The sequence below is a fragment of the Phoenix dactylifera genome, chromosome 8 (genome assembly GCF_009389715.1).
Source record: "Phoenix dactylifera cultivar Barhee BC4 chromosome 8, palm_55x_up_171113_PBpolish2nd_filt_p, whole genome shotgun sequence".
Classification (NCBI taxonomy): domain Eukaryota; kingdom Viridiplantae; phylum Streptophyta; class Magnoliopsida; order Arecales; family Arecaceae; genus Phoenix; species Phoenix dactylifera.
In genome coordinates, this window is record NC_052399.1 from 6,490,843 (window position 1) to 6,513,247 (window position 22,405).

At 37.4% G+C, this 22,405-nt stretch overlaps 1 protein-coding gene across 5 annotated transcripts; it reads right to left on the bottom strand.

The window, feature by feature from the left end:
• Positions 1 to 4,797: 4,797 nt before the first annotated feature.
• Positions 4,798 to 21,650, bottom strand: LOC103715257 (probable importin subunit beta-4). Of its 5 annotated transcripts, XM_039128821.1 has the most exons (22): positions 21,303 to 21,648; positions 18,912 to 19,044; positions 17,919 to 18,086; positions 15,903 to 16,039; positions 15,715 to 15,760; positions 12,968 to 13,183; positions 12,372 to 12,875; positions 12,156 to 12,290; positions 11,844 to 12,059; positions 11,670 to 11,759; positions 11,336 to 11,577; positions 11,172 to 11,260; positions 8,063 to 8,103; positions 7,310 to 7,340; positions 7,070 to 7,192; positions 6,763 to 6,977; positions 6,498 to 6,593; positions 6,280 to 6,392; positions 5,916 to 6,051; positions 5,707 to 5,811; positions 5,369 to 5,624; positions 4,798 to 5,232 (listed from the first exon to the last, which is right to left on the bottom strand). In XM_039128821.1, the coding sequence occupies exons 1-21, from the start codon at positions 21,575 to 21,577 to the stop codon at positions 5,424 to 5,426; spliced, it is 3,312 nt and encodes a 1,103-aa protein (XP_038984749.1). In that variant the 5' UTR covers positions 21,578 to 21,648; the 3' UTR covers positions 4,798 to 5,232; positions 5,369 to 5,423. The 5 variants fall into 5 exon arrangements, with proteins under 5 accessions (XP_038984749.1, XP_038984748.1, XP_008801050.2 ...); XM_039128820.1 differs by having other exon boundaries at positions 6,280 to 6,593; XM_008802828.3 differs by lacking the exon at positions 17,919 to 18,086 and having other exon boundaries at positions 21,303 to 21,577.
• Between the last annotated feature and the right edge of the window lie 755 nt (positions 21,651 to 22,405).

Here is a 22,405-nt window from a genome sequence, read left to right on the forward strand (position 1 = left end):
TCAAGTAATGGATTTGGCTTGTTTTTGGGCCACAATCGGTGTTGGATTTCGCTGACGTGTCAAGATTTTGGCTCGGCTGAGTGGGGTCTCAACCTTATGCATCCAAAAGATCTTTCCGAAACGCCTAGTAAACCTTTTTAACCTTTAGACACACACATGGAGAGTGATATTTATAGGCGCTTCACCCACGAAAACGGCTGGCATTGCCGGCAGCCGCAGCGGTTTCGGTCCGATCGCAACCGTTTTTTCTCCTACCAAAGCTAGGGACGGCTCCTCGTTCCACGCGATGCACGTGACACGAGGCACGTGGCGTTCATCCAATGGTAAATTGCCAAGCCAGCTTTGCGTGGGCCTGAGAAACTCTCTCGGTGATTGACCGGGGCGCAATGCATTTATTATTTGTTTTTCCAGACGGCCCAACAAAATCCAAGATTTTGGGCTTGGATCTGGAATATAAGCCCAATAAACTATGAAATTGGGATCGTATTATTCAAAACTTTTTGTTATAAAAAAATTCGAAACTTTATTCGAGTTCAGTTTTATGTATGTCTGAAAAACCCGATTACGTAATGTGCATCCTTTCGTACATATTATGTATAATACTTTTCTTGCAGCAATTAAAGATTAATAATAAGCCCTTCTTTCTTATTATATATTTTTTTTTGTATTTACGTATCTCTTTGAAGTTACTTGTTCTGAAAGTACAAACAAAATGCCTTCCCACCATAAACTTAATAATCCATTGAAGGTATTACGTGCCTATAAAACAATAATTATGGAAGGCTATAATTCTGTTGTAGAACTTTATTAATATACAAAAGTATTTTTGAATTAAAAGTTTGTTAGTTTTATGAACCACTATTAGCTATTATAGCAGTATATATATTTTATAATAACAAACTAGCATACTAAAAAAAATCTAAATCAAGGTAATAATATGCTTTTTGAAATAAAAGATTATAGAATATTCTAAACTGTGATGTTTATTAGGGATATCTCTTTTTCCATGAATATCAAAAAATAGTATCTCCTTTTTGCTTCCTTTTCTCTCTATTATAAAAATAAAATCATGTTCAAAAGCTCAAATTGCATATCAAGCTCTGTCTGATTTTCATGCTTTTATTATTTTCTAAGAAGATGATTGTTAGCATAATTTTAGGAATTACGTAACAATATGCATCATTCATAATATTTTTTTTTATTAGTGTGATCATGTATCAATCTATATTATTTTTCTTTATTAGTACGATCTTGTTAGAGCGATTTTAGGAATCACGCAACAATCTGTATCACCCGTAATATTTTTTTTAATCAGTTTGATCCTATATAAACCTATATTATTTTTTATATATGAAGTCTGTATACGAGTATATATAACTTCTAAGATGTACCGAATGTGATGGAATAGAGCAATAATTTTTTTTTTCTCTCTCACTTTTTCTCTTGTTTTTCTCTTTTTTGCAAATATTTTAACATGGTATCAAATCCACTGATCACCTAATCTGCTGTTGCCATCTCTTCCGTCTTTGTTATGGCCGTCGTTGCCATATTTAGAAGCTTTGAAGAGCCCTATTGCCGATCTATCGATCTCTGTTCTTGGGTGAATCAACATCCAAAGATACTCTGTTTTTTGGTGGATCCGCATATCCTTTGTTTCCCTGTAGATCATTTATTTCTTCGCCGATCCTCTGTATCCTAGTGAATCAAGATTTGAAGATCTTATATTCCCTAGTAGATTTGCATATCCTCTGTTTTGAGTAGATTAACATCCGAAGATGTCTTAATTTCTAATAATCTGCAGCTCCTCTCCACCATTTTTCTCCTCAACTTTAGATCTTTAGTTGTCTCTTCTCACCATCGCTCATCCCTTTTCTCTCCATTTCTAATTTTATTTGTTGTCTCTGGCTCTTTCACCATCCAGTTATAGGTCTTTTACTCCTTTTCTATAGTGCCTCCATCTACGAGGATTGTTGACCTTCGGTTGTCTTCTCTCTGAGCTTTGTCCTCGCTGCTACTGCCATTTTCTACGGGTCTTCTCACTACCACATAATCAGACAAGTTAATCAGCCACATTATCAGACAAGTCAATCAACCACATTATCAGACACGTCAGTTTATTACGTCAATTAGACACATCAACGACACACCAGTTTGCTATGTTAGTCATCATGTTAGTGGACGTATTAGTTAGGTATGTCGGCATTGCCAAATTTATCAGTTTGTTGCATTAGCTTTTTGATCTGTCGCATCAGTTTCTAAGCTGCTATGTCAACTTCTGTTCTATCATATCAAATTTTATATTGTCCCATCAGTTTGATATATCAGTCTACTATACCGGCTCTGAGTTGTTATGTGCATCAACTCTTGATCTAGTACATCAGTTTTTGGATACATTCGTGATCTAGTTTCCAAACTTAAGTCGGTATCTACACCACCATCTTGAGTTTGAGGGAGGTTGTTAGTATAATTTTAAGAATCATGTAACAATTTACATTACCTATAATATTTTTCTTTATTAGCATGATCATGTATCAACCTACATTATTTTTCTTTCTTAAGATGATTTTGTTAGAGTAATTTTAGGGATCACATAACAACCTGTATCACCCATAATATTTTTTTTTATTAGTGCGATCCTATATCTGCCTGTATTATTTTACTTATATCGAGTCTGTATACAAGTATATAATAGAACAAAACAATAAAATGCTTTTTTCTCTCTCACTTTTTTCTCGATTTTTTTTTTGCAAATATTTTAACAATAACCAACCGGTTGATCGACCGTCAGCGGAAAAAAGAAGAGCTGCAAGAGCAAATCTCGCTTAGCTTTCTTACCTTGTAAAAACTAAATATTTTGCATATACTTAAACAAATAATTTATCCCGAGGCTTGCCCTCTCTTCTAGAAAGCCAAATCCATATTTCCATAGTTGAACATTAAATTATTTGTGCGTCCCTTGGTCGCTAGGCTTTGGGAAGTGAATCTTGAATTCAGTTTTATGTTGAGAGAACTTACTTAAGATCCTTGGCTGAACCTTAACTTAAAAATCTCTAAGTAATGAGTTTGATATGAAGATCACAAAAGATGCTAAAAAAGGAGAGAGTTGGCTCTAGAACGGAAATGGAAATGAGAGACTTTGATTCCGGCCATTTAGTTGGAGGGAAACCCATTTCCATTCCGATGCCCAGGGGACGGAGAAATATGCCTCAATTTTCTAAATCCAATCCCATCTCTTCCTTAGTATTCAAAATCTCATTTCGATTTCAATTCCAATTCAATCACGAATGCAATATATCGGGGATTATGACCATTTTAATTCTCATTCCAATCCATTCTAATTCGGCTTACAAACCAAACTTCCTCTAAGATTGTGCAGAAGAGAAATTATTGTCAGCTTCCTAATTGTACTTTAAAAATACTCAGGAGCCGCTGAACCACAACCGTGCCATCTCCCCTGGGTAGAATATGTAGGGAAAATTACTTTTAGATCCATGGTTAATCCTTAAATTACTCAAAAGAACCCAAAAAAACAAACTAAACTAAAAAACATAGCTTTTGCCGACTTAATTCTACGCAGAATATCTGGAGGGAAAAATTACCATTAGCTCCTTTATTGAATCTTCAATTACTCAAGTCATCAAAGTACAAACTTCACATAAAGCCAGTAGATCCTACTCACTTCATATAAAATATATCAAGAAAACAATTAGCAATAGACACCTGGTTGACTCTAAATTTGCCTATATGACCCTAAACTACAAGCTTCGTAAAATGTATGAGTAAATTATTCAAAGCACAGGTAAGCTGGCAGGAAATTTCTCTTGCTCAGAGTGTTGTTTAACTAACAATAATATACCATGCGAGCTAGCCGGCAAGACCTAGTTTAGAATTATGACTTGTAGTTTGGAAATGGGCTTGGGGAAGACCAGCTCCAGGTCGGACTTTCGGCCTAGCCTGAGTTTTGTACCCACGTTATAAAGCCCGAATATAAAAACTTTAACTTGGGCCCGCTTCCCAACCCATCCAACTCATATTCCTCCCCCGCCCCCCGGCCCCCGCCCCAGCTCATCCTCTCGCTTTCGGGCTCGAGCTTGACTCCAATCAAGCCCGTTGCAGGCTTTGGGCCAGCCTCGATTGTTTTATGAAGCCACTGAAGAATGATGACCTGACCCAGCCCACTTCCGGCATCGATTTCACCATGCTGCTGCTGGTGAAAAAGATCAACGTCCGTTGCCGGAAGCTCTTATTGGAAGAACTTCCAACTTTTTTTATTCTGGCTTCGGCCTGGAAGACTACTGATGACCTGGCCCAGCCCACTTCCGGCATCGATTTCACCCTCTGCTGCCGCTGGTGAAAAAGATGAACGTCCGGTGCCAGAAGCTCTTATTAGAAGAACTTCCAACTTTTTTATTCAGGCTTCAGCCTGGCTGAAGACTGATGACCTGGCCCAGCCCACTTCCGGCATCGATTTCACTGCTGGTGAAAAAGAAACGTCTGCTGCCAGCATCTCTTATTGGAAGAACCTCCGACATCCAACAGGGCCGAAAAGAAACTGTGCCACCGGCTTCTGTAAACCATTATCGGTAATATATACACCATCGACAAGATAAAGTGGATCGTCCACTGCACATGTATGAACTCCGTCATTCATCCGACTGCACAGCTCTCAAAGCAAGCAGTGGACGGGAAGGAACGCGTATCCTATGTTCGCCCGAAGGATACAATACCATGTTCCTGTTAAGTTAGTATCAAGCCCAAAAGAAAGCAAAACCAAAGGAAAATAAGCAACAAGAACAATTTTCATACAAAAATATAGTTTATTAATATTCAATTACAAAAGTATATACAACAAAAATTGAATAGAGAACTCTCAAATAGAGGCAAAAACACAGGCTGATCACAAAACTCAATACCTATCACAACGATTTCTGGTCTTTTGATGTTATAGGCCGATAAAAAAATCGCCACCGGAAAAAAAAATCACCGCCGGAAAAAAAAAAAAAATCACCGCTGGAAAAATCTCAAAAAGCTAAAAGAATAAGGGCAAAGATTGAATGTTCAGCACATCACCCAGATTAAGATAAAATAATGACCACAAGCTGGAACTCCTGAAAAGTTCACCCGAAAATAAAAAGTAAGATATAACTCTAGCTTAAGCCGGACAGGGACCCAAAAATACAACCACCATGTTGAAGAGCAGATGTGCCTCCTTCCAGCCTAGCTCAACGCCCGCTAATGCATGAAGCATGAAGACAAGCATGATGAAGTCGGTCAGAATCCTGCTATATGTTCTCATGGCAACATGACTACAACAGTTCTAAAAAAAACTTTTGGTAGTCTAGAGCAAGAGTTTCATCCAAGTCAATACCTTGGTAGCAGAACTTCATACATAAGGACAAAGGGTTTGGCCGTCCATGTAATTATCACCTTTTACTCGCATAACCTGCTAATGCATTAGCATGTACAGGTGAAAGAGAACTCAGGATAGGTTGCATTTGGGGACCATAGACTGATATCAGGTGTGAAATAGCCATGCCAATCTGTGCTTTAACTTCATCATTCTCAGCAGGAGATACTACAACTTGAGCAAAAATTTGGACCACATCCGGCACTAGCGGAAGAATCTGTTTTAACCCAATAATGGATAAGATTCTAAAATGCGTGACACGATATCTAGTTCGATGAAGATTCATAAATCACAGGTACCTGGGGATTTGAAGATAAAAGTAGGTTGCAAATGCAACTATAGACAGTTAATGACTCCTCGCGATCTTCTTTTAGTGGCAAAGCTTTCAAAAATACTGGTAACACCTGAGAAAAGAAAATGCATCAACAAGAAAGTTAAAACCGAAGGCTCAAAGCAACGTTCACCAAGAGAAGCAGTATTTCAAGCAGAAACACTCAATGATTTCAACCTGGTTGAGAGGAATAGATTGAGGTTGCACCATTATCATCCTTGCAACTGCTCCAGCAGCATTATCTCTTACAGCATCATCGGGCTCTGACTCGCCAAATAATGGCCAAAGACTACGAAGTATATCTCCATAATATCTAGACCAGATGAAAGAAAACATTCTCTGACAAACTGATAACATAGGATGTGAAGGAATTTGAGTAAACAATGACTGAAGAGTACCATGATCTTGATGGAAATACGAGTCTGAAAATCATCAACCAGTTTTGAGCTATGGCAATTATAACTTTGGTGTCAAAAGGTGAAAAATACAACAAGGGAAGAAATCCCCAGAACTTGTATATAAATAGCTTTGTGAAGGATACTTTAGTGTTGGAGCACCGCCATTTTTACAGATCTCACCAACACAGAAAGCAGCATTCCTCCGATTAGTTGCCTCAGATGATGCTAGTTCTTTCAGTACTAAAGACATTATTCTCTGATAATAATTTATTACAATAAAAGTAACTGTAAACAATTCGCGCAGATAAATGGAAAAAATGGCTAAACATCTAATGAATGAATAGCGAAGTAAGCTTCCTACATCAACATAAGAAGAAATTGGAGCACCCATTTCCTGAGCAACCTCGGCCAGACAAGCAACAACCATTGTTCGATCTTGGGGTGGGTGTGGACCTTTCTGCAGTTATTTTATAAATTCAGTCAATGTTCTAAAAAGGAAATATCAAGAGATTTCACGGTGTTGTGGACAATGAAGAATATGATTTTATGGATTTAATGATAGATACTATGAGTGACAGATAAGGGGAATAAACAATGTTTTACAGAGAGATCAATAGAAACTTAACAGCAAATTTCATTAGAGGATCAAATAACTTGGCAAAAATAGGTTCAAAATGGGATCCCATAGCCTTTGCAAAAGCAGGAAGGAGGTCTGATACTGCATCCATGAGCACTTCATCATGATCAATATCACCTTCAGTATCAGTGTCAGACTCCACTTGTTGACAAGATGATTCCCCGCGTAGAAGCATCAGGGTTGCCTCAGCAAGCCTAGGTATATCTGAAATAAGATTATTCATTTCTGCATGTTATTTGAAACAGTTTAACATTTTAAATAATCAATATATGATAGCAATACAAAATTAAGCTCACAGGACTCTAATGCAGCATAACCACAGTCCTTCATGATGTCTGCTGCACTCATGCATGCTTGAGCAACAACTTCCTTATCATCATCCTCTGTCATGGTCTTGATACAGATATTCATTGTGGTATCTGCATATGTTTTAAAAGAGAAAAAAAAGAAATGCCATAGTATACCAATGGAAAAGCCGGAAAACCAACACTAATGAAACCCCATGTCGTAGTACAGTCAACTAGAAAGCAACTTACCAAGAATTTCCTTTTGTTTTTCTGAAACATCCTGCATGAAAAGAAAATAAGTTATCATCCTTGTTTCACAGTTCTATAAACCCTAGAAGTAAGAAAAAATGAAGGTGTCTTGTTCTGAGCCATGGATCACCCAAGAAAAAGAGAACCGGAATGTGTTGGGTTCATCTTTAAAGACATGGATCATTGAAGCAGCAAACACTACCACAGGAAACAATACAAGTTATACAAAGCACTCAGACAGTGCCAAATGAGATTCTGTAAGACCTAATAATTCATGATTTATAGGATGGAACGTACTAGTGATGTAAAGTAAGCATAAATTGCTCTCTTTAACTCTCTAAAGGGAGGCCAACAACTAATGAAGGGTTTTATTTTGGAAGACGAAGTATGAACACTGTATACTTAAATCACAAAAATTCAGCCATGATAATTTGCGTATTTTTGGCTGGATTTCATCGAGAATTAATGCACATCCTTACACGTACCATCTGAACTGTTTCAGCTAACCAACATCTATCCAACCTTCTGAAAAGTGTTGCAAAATTGCAGTCTTGCCTTCTCAAATAACCCTCACCCCACCTCAAAGAAAAAAAGAAAACAAAGGAGGGAATATTTAAATGAAACGTTCTTGAACACTGAGTGGTACATCTGAGCCACTGTGTGGATCAAATATATGGAAACAGGGCAAGATTGCAAGGTCCGTGCTGCTCAAGACAGAAATTTAAATATCTAAATACAGAGTTTGCTACTCACACTGTGTCCTGAAGGAATTGCCTGTGCAGCTGTCAAAACATCTGCAATAAATATAAAATCACAAAATAAGTATTATATCAGGAAAGACAAGCAAGAAAGCAGATCAAGTGTCTAATAACAACAGACAGTTATTGGTGAGAGTTCAAAGTAGGAGGATATAACCAGAAGTAAAATATCATCTACAAACATTGATAATATGAGGGCATTTTTATCCAAAAATGTCGATATGGTGGATGCTACTATAAATGGCATGTTCCCTCCACAATTTCAAGACAAGAGGACAAATAAAATATCGACACTAACAAGTCTATACTTGCTTCCAAGCACATGAATATGTAAACACAATCAAACTGCATTCTTAACACATAAACAGCTGCTTTAATGAAAAGCTGCCCTGGCAAATGGCATGTAACATTTTTTTCTTTTTAACTTTTATATGAGTACTTTCATCTCTCACCTCATATGATCGCAACTCTAATATGTTCATCCAAATATAAGAAACATTAAACACTTCCAGATTCAATGTCCCCAGTTGGAAAATGAGGAATACAAGGTGAATGATAAGCAGCTAATAGAGGACATGAATCGATGTGAGCACATGGAGCATGTGGTTAATTTTCTGCTTCATGTCTCAGCGGCTGATGAAATGCAATTCCCTTCATATCTGGTATGGTCCATGTTCTGGTATTTGTTGTACACAGATAATGAAAAAAAAAAAACAAATTTTACGCCTTAACAAACAACTGCAAGAGAAAGAGGAAGCAAAAATAATATGATCTTGTTGATCAGCATTATATTCAGAAGATTGCAAATAAGATCCAAGGAAGAACATTCTGCATTTCACAACTAGGGAGTCGTACAAGCATGGTGAATTATCTCAAGATGGAAGAGGGAGCAAAAAAGAAACTCCAGAAATGATTTATGATGACACTTACAATTTTTTTTGTTTGAGGAATAACCAAAATTGGAACCCTGGACCCCTCAAAGTGCAGGCCATTAGGGGTGAGGTGCCAGCCAAAGGGATTAATAACAGAAAAGCCGCAGAACATTATAGATCTTCCCAAGAAAAGCTTAGAAAGATCACAAGTCTTAATTAACACTAACAGTAAAAAGACTTAAGAGGGAATATTAATTGCTGTTTGGAAAATACTTAGTGTTTATATGACTGAATAATTTTACTAGCGCATATACATTAAATTGTTCTACTGCCAGCAGATAATGTTGGCCACCAAATTTCTGAATGCCGGATGCTAATTCCATTCATTTGCCAGTAAAATTTCTAGACGACATAAGACGTACAAAGAATACTTGGAAAGCATCAAAAAAAAAAAATCAAATCTCATGGTACGGGAGCATCCTTATTTTCCTGTGGAACGGCATGCCCCACGTATTATTCTATCCTGATGTTTGGGGCAGTTGCAGGATTTAATGTTTGGGTTTCTGCGGATCCTGCAAGGTAAAATGGGCATTAAAGCACTGAAAAAGTCCCCTACCCCTGTGTATGGCCACTAAATCCCTGAATAAACCCCTGCCCCTGATTTAGCACTAGGTCTATGGGTCAGATATGCAAGTGAGGGAGAGGAATCCTTACACCCCTCTCCTTGCGAAGTGAAGGGCTGCCGCGCACAGTTGCTCTCTCTCTCTCTCTCTCTCTGTGGGTGTGCTCGCGCGCGCGCGTGCATGTAGTTGTCACTTTGCCCTCGCAGCCAGAAGGTGGAAGGTGATGGGGCAGTGATCCCTTGTACTAAGAGGTACCTTCAAGCAAACCACGGCATCAAAGGCTACTGCACACGCCCTCTAGTGCCTCCATTCTCTCTCTACCATGGCCACCACACACAAGCAATAGAAGCCCAACCTCTACTGTGTTTCCTCTTTTCCCTCCTCCTCCCTAGTAGCCACTCATAGCATCGATAGCCTCACGGTAGCCCAAACCGACCGACCAATAATATACTTTCCTCCACCCTTCTTCCCTCTTTCAATCTCTCCTTGTGATCCCTTGGTTCTTTCATTTCTTAGCCAAGCTCCATTTCCCTTGTATGTGCGACCCCTAATTAGGTTTTTTCAAGCCAAGAAAGTCAAGCCCAAGCCTGAGAATTTTCTTTTTTCAGATGGACTAGCTCAAAGTGAAGAAACTAGGCTAGGCTGTGCTCGGGCCAAGAATCCTTGTCTCGGCATCATGCTTTGACCTAGCACAACATGACCAATGCTCAGGTCCACCTAGATTTTTCACTTTATGCACTACTAATGTCATGTCGGGTCATAGTATCATAATGTGCCACTCCCAATGTTACATCGACTAGAATGTTTCGCAAAAATTTTTCATAATGTCTCGTAGTACCAAAACTGCTTCTAGTACAAGTGCTTTGTGCTAGCCCAATAACCCCTACAAACCATGAAGATGAGTATATCAGCATGACACTTTCAAATATTTACCAGTTATAGCTGAATGAGTGGTCGTTAGGACACGAATAGCAACAACTTATGTAAATATAATCTTGTTGATAGAACATTTATAAAGTCATTGAAAACCTAAATCATATAATGTTGCAAACCTTAGACAATTTGAGCATTCCACCAATTCATCCTAGTGAAACATAGGAGTTAATATCACCTACCAAAATAACAACCACAAGAACATGTTCTAGCCTGTAAGCAAAAAGTTTCTTATGCTTCAAAGTTAAATACACATAATACTGCAGGAGAAAAAACCGAAAGCAATTCAACATCAGATGCAAGAAGGTCTTTGAATACTTGAGCGCTAGCTTTATTGAATCAGTCACATAGAATTTAGACATTATAACGTGAGAACAAAATCCAATGTCTGAACAGATGAAATGCAAGCAAAAGAGACCATCCATGGAATGTAAAATATTAATATCCCACAAGGATACACAATACACGATCAAGAAAACATATGGAATGTAACTTCAAAGTATACATTAAGGTTTCTTATTAAAACATAATCGATCTTTAAGATTGTGATATTTTCCTAAAACCATGTTATTTGCATAAGTAAAAAAGTAACTAATGAACGTAATACTAGAATACTTTCAAGGAAGAAAATGTATAGTAACAACATTGTGAGATGCTGGCCGAAAATGTTACCCACGTTTTAAAGCTATCACAGCCTGAAGCCTCACATCTTCATGGAAATAGCCAGAGTGTCTAATTAATATCCTCATTGACTCCTCCAAATAGCTTATGCAAATTAAGGAAACAAAATAAGCTTATGCATGAAAAAATTGTAACCAATGTCCCAAATCAAGTGGATACGGTGCATAGTAATGCTTGGTATGAAGTGCAAACAAGCCAATAGCCTGGGTTGCTGCTGCCTTTTCATCCAAGATCCCTGTCCTTATACTGATATTACGAACTCTTGGCTCATCATTTGTATCATCATCTGAAGACACGGCCCCAGAGCCATTATCAATACTGTCAGCATCATCAATGTCCACAGCAGACCCATCGTCCAGATTGCATGAAGAAAATGCTAGAGGAACAACGTGTGGTAGGTACTGTACCAAAGCACATGCAGCATTACACTATCTCATGGATAACTATATATTAAGAACATTTAGAAAATGGCTACAAAGAAGAAAGGTGTTACCTGTGTAAAACCATCATCTAATATTTCAGCAATATTGCTGAAGAATCCATGAGTGTATTCCCGAAGCTCACTAAAGTCCAGTGCAAAACCCTGAGAATATATCGGATATCAACCATCCAGTGAAAGTTTATTAAGACCAAAAAAAATTTAAAAAAAAATGTAAATGCAGCTCACAGAAAGTGCAGCTTCAATGAAAGGAGGTAAAATTGGTTCCATTCTTGTTCGTCCAGCTGCCATTGCAATCATTCCAACTAACTCGGTTGCCCTAGCTCGTGAGCGCAAATCCTCATCATTTGTGAGAACCATAAAGGTTTTCATTAATTCAAGAACCTTCTCTGTATATGGAATAAAAGCCTGCTCAGCTGCAGATGCTACCGAGCCTATTGCAGACTGCCAAAAAAAAAATGAAAAAGAAAAGCATTGACAATTGGATTGAGATGGGTAAAATCATTTAAGGTTATAGAATAAACAGGAATATGGGATCACCATGCATGTTTCTTGCAGATTGCGTGGACTGCTTTGGAGAGTTGTGATTAATCTTCCCATTAGAGGATCCAGGTAAGGAAGAATTTCCTCACCCATGTCCTCACAAAATGCTGCTAGAGCATAATATGACTTTTCCTGTAAAATAAAGAATATTTGATTATTATAGCAAGATAGTTGGGAAAAAAAGTGATACCAAAACTGTGCATTTTTTTTTACCTTTACTTCATCAGATGGATCCTCTAGAGCATTTAGAATGCAGGGAAGTACACTTCCATAGTGAGACAAAATCTCCGGCTGCAAATGTTCTGCAAATTGGCCCAGTGCAAATGATGCTGCTCCTCTTACCATTTGCTCTTGGTCCTTCAAAGCTCCCAATACAATATTTAGAACATATTCCAACTTATCTTTTAACAACTCAAAACAACCTTCAGAAACAACACCCAACGCTGTAACAGAAGCCTCTCTGTACTTGGGATTAATATGACAAAAGTTCATAGAAGCAAATTCAAGAACTGGTGGAAACACATGTTTTGGTATGTTTATAGCCATTGTATCAATAACTTCTGCAGCAGCTCTATCAGCTGCAAGATCAGAATCTTCTTCTCCAGCAGATGTTTCTGTAAGTAAAGGGCACATAACTTGCAGAATAGGTATGACCAGTTTGTGCTTTCTCAGAAAGGAGGCTTTGTACTTTGCAAGCCATGATATTATCTGAATTGCCTGAAATAGTCAAAAGGATGAACTTAGTCATTGTGGTGCAAAAGATAAAAATCTGACAAAAGTAGATGCACGGCTTTTATGCTCCATCAAACCTGGTGCCGTATGTTTAATTCCAAACTCTGACTTGAACAAACTTCAAGCGAAAATTGTGCAATAGATCTTACAGAGTCCCCCAAAAGTGGAGCAGGAGATTCAATGAGCTCATCAAAGATTTCAAAAGCAATAGAAGCGATATCTTCCTCGCCATTAGCAAGGCATTGCCGTGATACATTTAAAATACTAGGAATAAATTCTCGAAACAGCTTTACCTACAAAAGGAAGGCAGATATAAACTCTGGTTGATATAAAAGTAGGTGAACATATTGAACTTGTTTTCATAGTTGTGAACTTGTGATGATCCTGAAATTTGCATGCATGTAGATATAAGGCCTTAGAATGAAATATGAGAAATTACAGTGCAAAAGTCACCAAAACTAATCAGAGGATACTATAGCAGCTAAAGAATTAGACACTAATCATTACATTAGCTTTGGATTCAACCTACTGCCTGATGCATAAATGATCAAACAACTCATTTTTTGAATCTGAATATAAATCTCAACTAGGTTAAATAGTAGCCTAAAATGTATTTCAGTTACCGCTACATGCTTAGATTGTAATTAGATTAAGACACCAAGGGTTTGACGGCACTCAATCTGAAACTAATAGAATCATCAAGCCTTATCCATTAACTTAAGCTTTGTGAATTTTCATTAGCCAAGTAATATGAAATTTATACAATGCAGACAGAAAATTGTGCATTGGGCCAGAGACAAATATGTTGTTCCATTTAATAATATAACAACAGGAAGAAAAGTGGTATTCGAGTGTTTAAAGGTAGTAGGCATTTAACAAACATCAGGGAAAGCAATAAGGCCATGAAGGCAACCAAGAGGAGAGAAAAAAGGGAAGTGCACTTACGATCAGGAGCCAGAATCATAATAAAGATCCAGCCAACAAAGAAAAAAGAAAAAGATGCTTGCAACAAGAACTATCTGTCAAAGTATCACAAAATACAGATTACCAGCTGGGGCTTGGCCAAATGATTGGTACCTTGCCACTTTTCAGAGGCAGTGTGTTTGCGGGCTGGTATATGCAATCTGGAGGTACTTAAGCATGCAAGGCTTCTGAAGGCACAATGGCATCCATAAAACATGGTAACTAGGTACAGTTCAGATGCACTCTGGCACAATAGATGCATTAGATTTGCTAGCATGAATTCTAAGGGATAACTGTATGCCCAGTTTCACCATAGAAGCCTATCCCATGACATAATTTTCCAACAGAAAGTGGATGCAAATGTTTTCTCCCTATTCCAATCTCTCCTTGTAACCCCTATGTGCATGCAAGGCCCGCTCAAGGCATCTTCCTTGGACCACAGTGTAAATTTCAAACCTCCTTAGCTGATTTTGTCTTGCTTTATTCACCACAGTCATTGTCATAATTAATCAACTAAGATTTATCCTCTTAATTTACCAAGATCTATAAATAATAATTTTAATTAAATTATTTATCTGTACCTTTATATATTGTTTGTTTAAATATAAAAAACAAAACATTCAAAAGATTTGTTTATTGAGATTTTTTCAATATACATATTTTTCATTCAAACTTACGAATTGACTCAAGGATTTAAGAAAAAAATGATAGTTTACAAAGTTATTCCAATACCTATATCATTGACCAATCTCTAAAAAGAACACATACTCATTCCCAACATCAAAATGGAGGGTCAAACTCATTGTTGGAAGAATTCAACTCAAGTGGGAACCAAAAACTTCATAAGTATCCAAGTATCTAACACGTATTCGACTTGGATACATATCTAACAAAGATTTTTGGAGCTGAATGCGAGTGTCCAGGTAACACAGCTGCAAAGTAATAAAATAGTCTGACCATGGGCTGAAAAGTGAACTTCTAAAACAACTGTCTGAGACCACAAAAACAAATGAAGCCAGAGACAACAAAAATAGCCGAACTTCTATTTCAGCATTTCAAAATAATTAGCATAACAAAGTTTAAACAACAAACTGTCCCGGACCAGAGGACGCAGATGAAACAATGCCAGTAACATCAAAGTGAAGGGTTGTCTTTCAGGCAAGTTACAACCTATGCAAGGTATCGAGGAAGAAGAATAAACAGAAGCAAAAGCAAATGGCACAGATGTTGAAATAGGGGAAATGAGGGGAGGTGAATTCCAGGAGAGATGATATAAAGATGATCAGCAACCTGATTAATAAAAGAGGATTAATAGAAAGTTAGGAAACATGAAGGAATCTAGATGTTTCAAACAAGCAAAGGTTACTTTAGAGATATCCAAGAAGATATATGGATGTTTAGCAGGCTGGAAAATCCTCTGACATGAATAAATAGAGGGCCTCTGACTGTGCCAAGTCAGTCAGAGCAGTTGCTAACCTGATAAGGAAAAGCGCATAAAGAAACTCAAATTTTCTACGTGTTTTGCAAGTTGGCACCTTGAAATCATAAAATAAATGAACAGCATAAAAAATGTCAACTCATCTCCAGAAGCACAACCAAAAACTCCACAATCATAAACTATTATGCTTAAATAACAATGAAACAGGAGGTAGTGCGATATTAAATAATGCTGAATACCTCGTCAAAATACCACTGCCTACTGCAGCACAATCCAAAACACATAGTATATGCATCATCCATCTTCAAGAAGCATCTCAAGTCTAACTTGTATTACAAGCATAGACTTTATGATGGACAACATTTTTAAAAAGAAAACATTTATAAAAGAAATATATGAGATATTAGCAAATTGCTGACTTACTACATTGGCTCCATCATTGATAAACTCTATCAAAGACCCAACTGCCCTGATAGATTAAAAAAGAGAGTAAAAAACAGTACTTGCTAATAAGTTATTTCAAGCCTTGAAAAAAAAAAGAGAAAACTCATGCATGCTATATTACATTAGAAGAATGAGACAATACAAACAAAATAAAATAAATTACGCACTTTAGAGCAGCAACTCTGACACGAGTGCTAGTCTCATCTTGTAAGCATTTAAGCAGAATAGGTTGTAAATCTGCAAAATGGGATTGAAATGTAGGGCCGATTGTTTCAGTTAGAGAGCTGAAAAGGATCAAAGCCACCTAGCATAGAACCAGAAGAGCAAAATAAAACAAACCATCAATGAATAATTAGAAGAATCACAAATGCACTTAAATGACAAATAAGAATACCAAGTTATTAAATGAACATTCTAGATCATAAACCAATAAACACTAACTTTGACAGAAGAATTGGATGCAAAACATGCAAATATAAATTCATTCTTCAGGGTAAATATACACTTAACGTATAGGGTGCACAATAAAATCGTAAGAATGCTCGTGCTAGAAATGCAATATCAGAAAATAAAGCAAAGCCATAAATTGATAGGAACTAGGACTTCTGAATAGTCTAGCACTCAAAAAAGAAAACTAGATCTGGTTAAACAGATGATAAACAAGTCCTGACAGCATAAAAATTATGCATAAAAATATATTCAAAGTTTCAAACAGTTTCCAGGAAATTGCTAAGAATCTTATCCATCAAGTCCAAACAATGCAGTTAAGTTTGTTAAAGGGACAAAAGATGGAGGACAGTATAGCACTGCCATTTTGCAGCTTAGATGATGGAATCAATCATTTTTTTTATTCTTTGTTTTTCTATGAATCAACCAATATGTTTACATGTTTCTGCTTTTTCACTTTTCCCCAGGATCGACCAAACCACTCAAATGAGTTGATGACTCAGGTTCTTACTGAACCGCTCGAACCAACAGTTTTAACAGGTTCTTACTGAAATTGCAGATTTAGACATTTGACCTGAATTAAAATATTTACCTAGCCATGGGTTGAGCAGGTCGACCCGCTTGTGTTTTAAAACACTACCTGAAACATACCATCATGGAGAAATAGTAACATCTCTGCTGGCATATATTCAGAAATTCTAGAAATCAAGTTGGATGTTATTGTCATACTTTTATCAAAGGAATGTGTCATCTTCAAGGTTTCTCATATGTCCTTTGAAATTTTAGGGAACATCATGTTAGAGCTGATCTCCAGGGATGCATTACTTCACAGCTACATCGCTGTTTGTGCATCATCACCTTACCATTCTTCAACCTTCACATCCGTTTGGTGGAAGAGTAGAAATGAAAGATGCTTTTCCTTTGCATTCTTACTCTGGAAAAATAAAATACTCGTGCCAATGATAACCAACTATTTAATAAATAGGCTTTATGGATGTAACGGATGCTCCTAAAAGCTCAAACAAATTTTAGATCAACAGTGTAAAAGTTAAAAACTGGTCTTGTTATGACTCCACAATCTCTTAGATAAGAGAAGTATATCAGACAATCTTTGCACAAAGATGATCACTCAAGACATAGGAACATACTAAGTCCTTAAAGCACAATATGGGCAAGTAGGCAAAAGATACTCTGAAACTAAAAAAAAAAATGTAAGAATTGAGCGATGCCGCAGCAGAATTCCATGGAAAAAGTTAGTCCTGGAATTTTCAACATTTGATGATTGGTTGTAACAAGATGCCATTGGTTGTGACAAGACAACCACAGGAGAACGCATTTTTCATCGAGTGTTCTTTTAGTTAAAATTGGCATATATAACATATATAATTTGGGTAACTTCAGCAATACTATAATTATCACGTTGAAGTCCATCACAACTCAAAGAAAAGATTGTTTTTGAATGTCTAATATATATTTTAAATCTCCATTTAAGACTGTAGCAGGGTATGTATTCCTAGTATCTTGTAAATATTCATTAATAACACCATTTTCTTACCAAAGATTTTTTAAAAAAAATGATCTTTCGCTAACTTTCCTACAACTCCATGCCAGAAGAGCAGCAATAACTGAAAAGAAATTTCTGATCTTATTGAATGAAATATATTAGCCACCTAAATTGTTTGCAATGACTATTTAAAAAAGAAAAATCCATTAATAAAAAGCATGGTACACCATACCGTACTAAACTGGGCGATACGAAACATATTGTACTGTATCGGTTTAGTACCGCTATACGGTACGGAGAGCATACCAATACTCGGTACATCGAACCGGCCTCCGTACCGAATGCACCAATATAGCGACAGGGTCGCACCAGTACGGAGCCCAGTACCAAGACAATATACCTTGATAAAAAAAAAAAATTCTCCATCAAAATTTTTAAAAAAATTATTATCTCTCATACAACTTCATGCTGGAAGAGCAGCGATAATTGAAAAAAAAATTAGTATGGAATGAAAGATATTACCCACCTCAAATGTTACAATCAATATTCGTAAAGAAACGAGAATTCTGTTAAGATTTTGCTAGATTCATGGAACTGAGGCAAAATCTATGATACTGCATAGCGAACAAGAGCTACATGCCTCCCCCAATCTAAGCCTAATCCCCATATAGATCTAGAGAGAGAAAGAGTGGCAGCAAGTATTCATGGTGCTACCAGGGTCCATGGTCATGGTGGGTTTGGATGCTAGAAGAGCAGTTATGGCCATGGGAGAAATAAGGAAGATGGGAAAAGGTGGGCTTGATCTAACAAAGATCGGGTTGGAGGATATTGGATGGTGAAGAAGAGGCTGACGTTAGAAAAGGAATGAATGGAAGTAAATTAGCAGAAGTTAAGAAGGAAACATGGGCCAGGGCCTCTCACACAAATGTGGGAACAAAAACATTACAAAGTAGTGGAAATTTTGTTTCCATGGAATCAGTTATTGCTGTCATGGTTTGAATTTTCAAATAACCCCAGAATGCCTATAGGAATAGAGTTTAACCAAACAACGCCTTTTGTGAAAATTCCTTTTCTAGGAAAAGTTAGGCTCCAAAGAACCTAATATTTCATCAATGCTTCTTATACCAATGAAGCAGCAAGAATGATAAACTATGTAAATTATAAAAAATGTCATAACGTATAACAACCCTTACTTGGCACAATGAAAATTTGTAGATGCACTTACTTCTCTATGGTCTTCTTGTGCACTTTGGCTGCATTGGAAAAGAAAAGGTAATAAATCAGGCCACTCTCCAGCTGGGACAGCATACTTAGCAATGACACTCACAACATTGGCACTTGCTCGCCTCACTGGGGGACTGTAGGCAACATCAAATTCATTGATTAAATACTGACAAATACATAATCCTTATCTATTTTATGAGTTGCACTCAAATGACTTAAAAAAGGAATTGAGAGGAATATAGATGATACTAAGATAACAACAGTATATGTAAAGTACAAAGCAGCTGCCTGGAGAAACCAAAGTTGATCTCAACCTATTCTATCTGGAGATAGAACAGTGAAAAGAAATCATACAATCATGGAGTAACATGTAGCATTACACAATAAGATACATAAATGAGATGCAGAGAGCTGTTTTAATATATAATGTGCATCTAATCATCCATATTTGCAACCTTGGAACCACTCTGCTTCATGAGAAAACAGTAAGTGCTCAGGTAACTATACATCAACATAAACTAAGAAGGTATTAAATGCAGGAAACATTTTAGTTATGGCCAAAAAGGTTAAGGCACTAATAGAAGATAAACACAGGTGAAAATTGATGAATAAGTGATAAATTTCCAAATCTAATGATACAGAAGCAAGGTAAAGGGCGCCAAATACGGAGGAAATACTTGGACTTAAGTTTGACAAGTTGTCATGAGAGGAAGGGCCCAAACAATATATACAAAATCAGTGAAAAAAGAATTTATTGAAAAGATGATAAAGCGGTTCCTAGACAAAGACAAACCTGCTAAACTAATGATTATGACTATGGTTATTGCACTTATATCCGTGGAGGTGATCTCTTTGGAGTGTGAAATTGCTGTGACAATTTTACTCAAGAAAAGTCAACAATGGGAGAGTTCGGACTTCAGACTATAAGAAGTTAGACTACGAACTATGAAGAAATTCCCCACAGTGAGAGAGAATCAGAAAGAAGTAACATATATGACTAGGTACAATATAAGAAACACATGTTCATAAGAGATAAAAGTGAGCCCCTAAGCCAACCACCTCAATAACCTAGCTGGAACTTCTCAAGCATAAGAATAAAATCCAGATGAGCCAATGCTACATATTTCTGGCAATAAATTATCAGTCTGCTTTTTTGGCAAATCATTATTGTTTGCGTCCATGTCTCTCAAAGCTAGTTAGCCACTAAGCTATGTCTGGAAGGTTATCTGTAGTATCTTCCATCTCACAGACAGTATCTATCTTCATTCTATGGTGTGATCAAGAAGAAGACTGAAGATGTTTTACCATGAATAAGCTGAGGTAACATCCAGACATGATTTATTAAAATGGAGGTTACTACATGAATTACAATGCCATCCATTCTGATCAGCACATGGCTGGCACAAACCACACACATTATGAGAATGCCTTACTGGTAAGGCCGCAATAGCAAGGTGCTAGCTTGGCGTGCCGTAGTGCTAGTGTGTACCAGTGTATGCCAAGTACTGGCACAACACTGACTTCAGTGGTTGGGCCAAGATCTAGATGCAAGTTAAATAGCTATGACATAGGAAGATGTCTCTTAAGGAGCTATGACCCTCATCGTTCCATATGGAGGATTCCCCTGCAGATGATTCAAATTTCGTTTCCCCTCTTTTTTCTAAGAGATTGAAAAAAAAGAAACGGAAAAAGTGCCCTTTTCACTCTTGGTGGATGTATAAATATTAATTAATATGAGAGCATCTTGCACATCTTCGTTTAAATCCATCAATAAGTCTGGATTTAAGTTTGCATAACTATTTTGAAGATAATCAAAGTTTTGTCAGAAGGGTGGAGGCAAGATCCCTCCCATTGACAATTATGCTGGACGCTTGAATCAAATTTTATCAATAAGATGACATCAAATTAGACTATATTAGAAAATGTGCATGTAAATCTCAATCACAATTGTCTCGACCAATCCTTGCAATCTAAAACTACAGAGTGCAAGAAACGTTTGGTTGCAACAAGATCGATAAAACCAGATCATGAACGTCTTGTGACAAGGCAAGCAGGCTCGTTTAAACAAAAATAAGAAGAAACCCTCTATACCACTTTCAGGAAAAAGGTTATACATTTACACATCTCCTTTCCAAGTGTTATTTCAAAAACAACAGATAACAAGCAAACATTTTTTTTCTCTAATTTCCTCGTTTCGTATCAACAACAGGAAAAAAAAAATTACTTCTTGATAGAACCATTCCCAAGAAAGTGAAAATCTTTGTTTCAATAGACCAAATAAAGAATCTCCCAAGCACCAGGTGAGTTAAGAATCAAGAAACGGAGAAAGATTTCAACAGAGAAAGGAGGGATTAGAGAAGGGAAGGGGGGAGGGGGGGACAGGATAGGAGACCTGGGATCGAGGGTGATGCTCTCGATGAGGGCGGACTTGACGGAGTGCTTGACGTGGGGGGGGAGCTTGGCCCAGTGGCCGGTGATCTTCTTGCGGAGGAGGACGGCAGAGAGCTGGCGGACATTGGGTGTCTTGGCGGTGCGGAGGTGGTGGACGAGCGCCGGCACCACCTGCGGGTCCTTCGCCAGCCGCTTTATCTGGTCCTCCGCCTGCCGCCGGGCGTCGTTGTCCGGCATCAAGAATTGGATCAGCAGCAGCTCCAGCGACTGCGCCATCGCGCTCTCTCTCCCGAGTGTCGGCCGCACGAAAGAAGGGAAGAAACCCTATATTTCTTCTGGCTCGCTCGCTGAGCTACGTGGCTTCATATTTATAGGTACTCCTCCGACAGCGGGCGCGGTTTTTTCCTGGGTCAGCGAGCGTGCCGATAATTTATGGGAAATGGGTTCAGGTGGACCGGGTTGGCCAGGGTTTTACCCGCACAGCATAAGCAGGCCGGGATTCCATGGCTGGCTAGGTGGGCCTTGACAAGGTCATGCAGAACTGGCTTGGTTCACGGACTCATGGTCATGATCAAGTAATATTTATTATCCACAATTTTTTCTTTTTTAAAAATATTTTTAAAAAAATATGATGTCTGAATATTAGATATTTAAAAAGTTAGTTTTTTGATTGATTAATAAAAAATTGCACATTCCAAAGTAGCTTATATTTGATTAAATATCTACTTTTCTTATAAAATTGTGTAAAATATATGTTACATCCTTAATAAAGAGAAAAATCTTATCATGCTCTTTCTAGAAAGCTTAAGGACACATTTGAAGAAAAAAAAAACACCCTATTTCCAACCGGTGGAAATTAGACTTTACTGTATCTCATATGAATTTTTTTCATAAAATATAGAAATTTTATTTTCATAGAAAAGTTATTTTTTCTCGTCCTTCTTTGAAAATTCTAACCAATCTTGAGGCCTTTCTTCAATTTTCCCGTCGACTATACTTTCTTTCCTCTCCTCTTCTTGCAAACCAAATGAGTGGTTAAGAGGAAGCAGTGTGGAGCCAAGCTAGGACTTGCTGTAATTGGGCCAATGAATTATGACTTGAAAG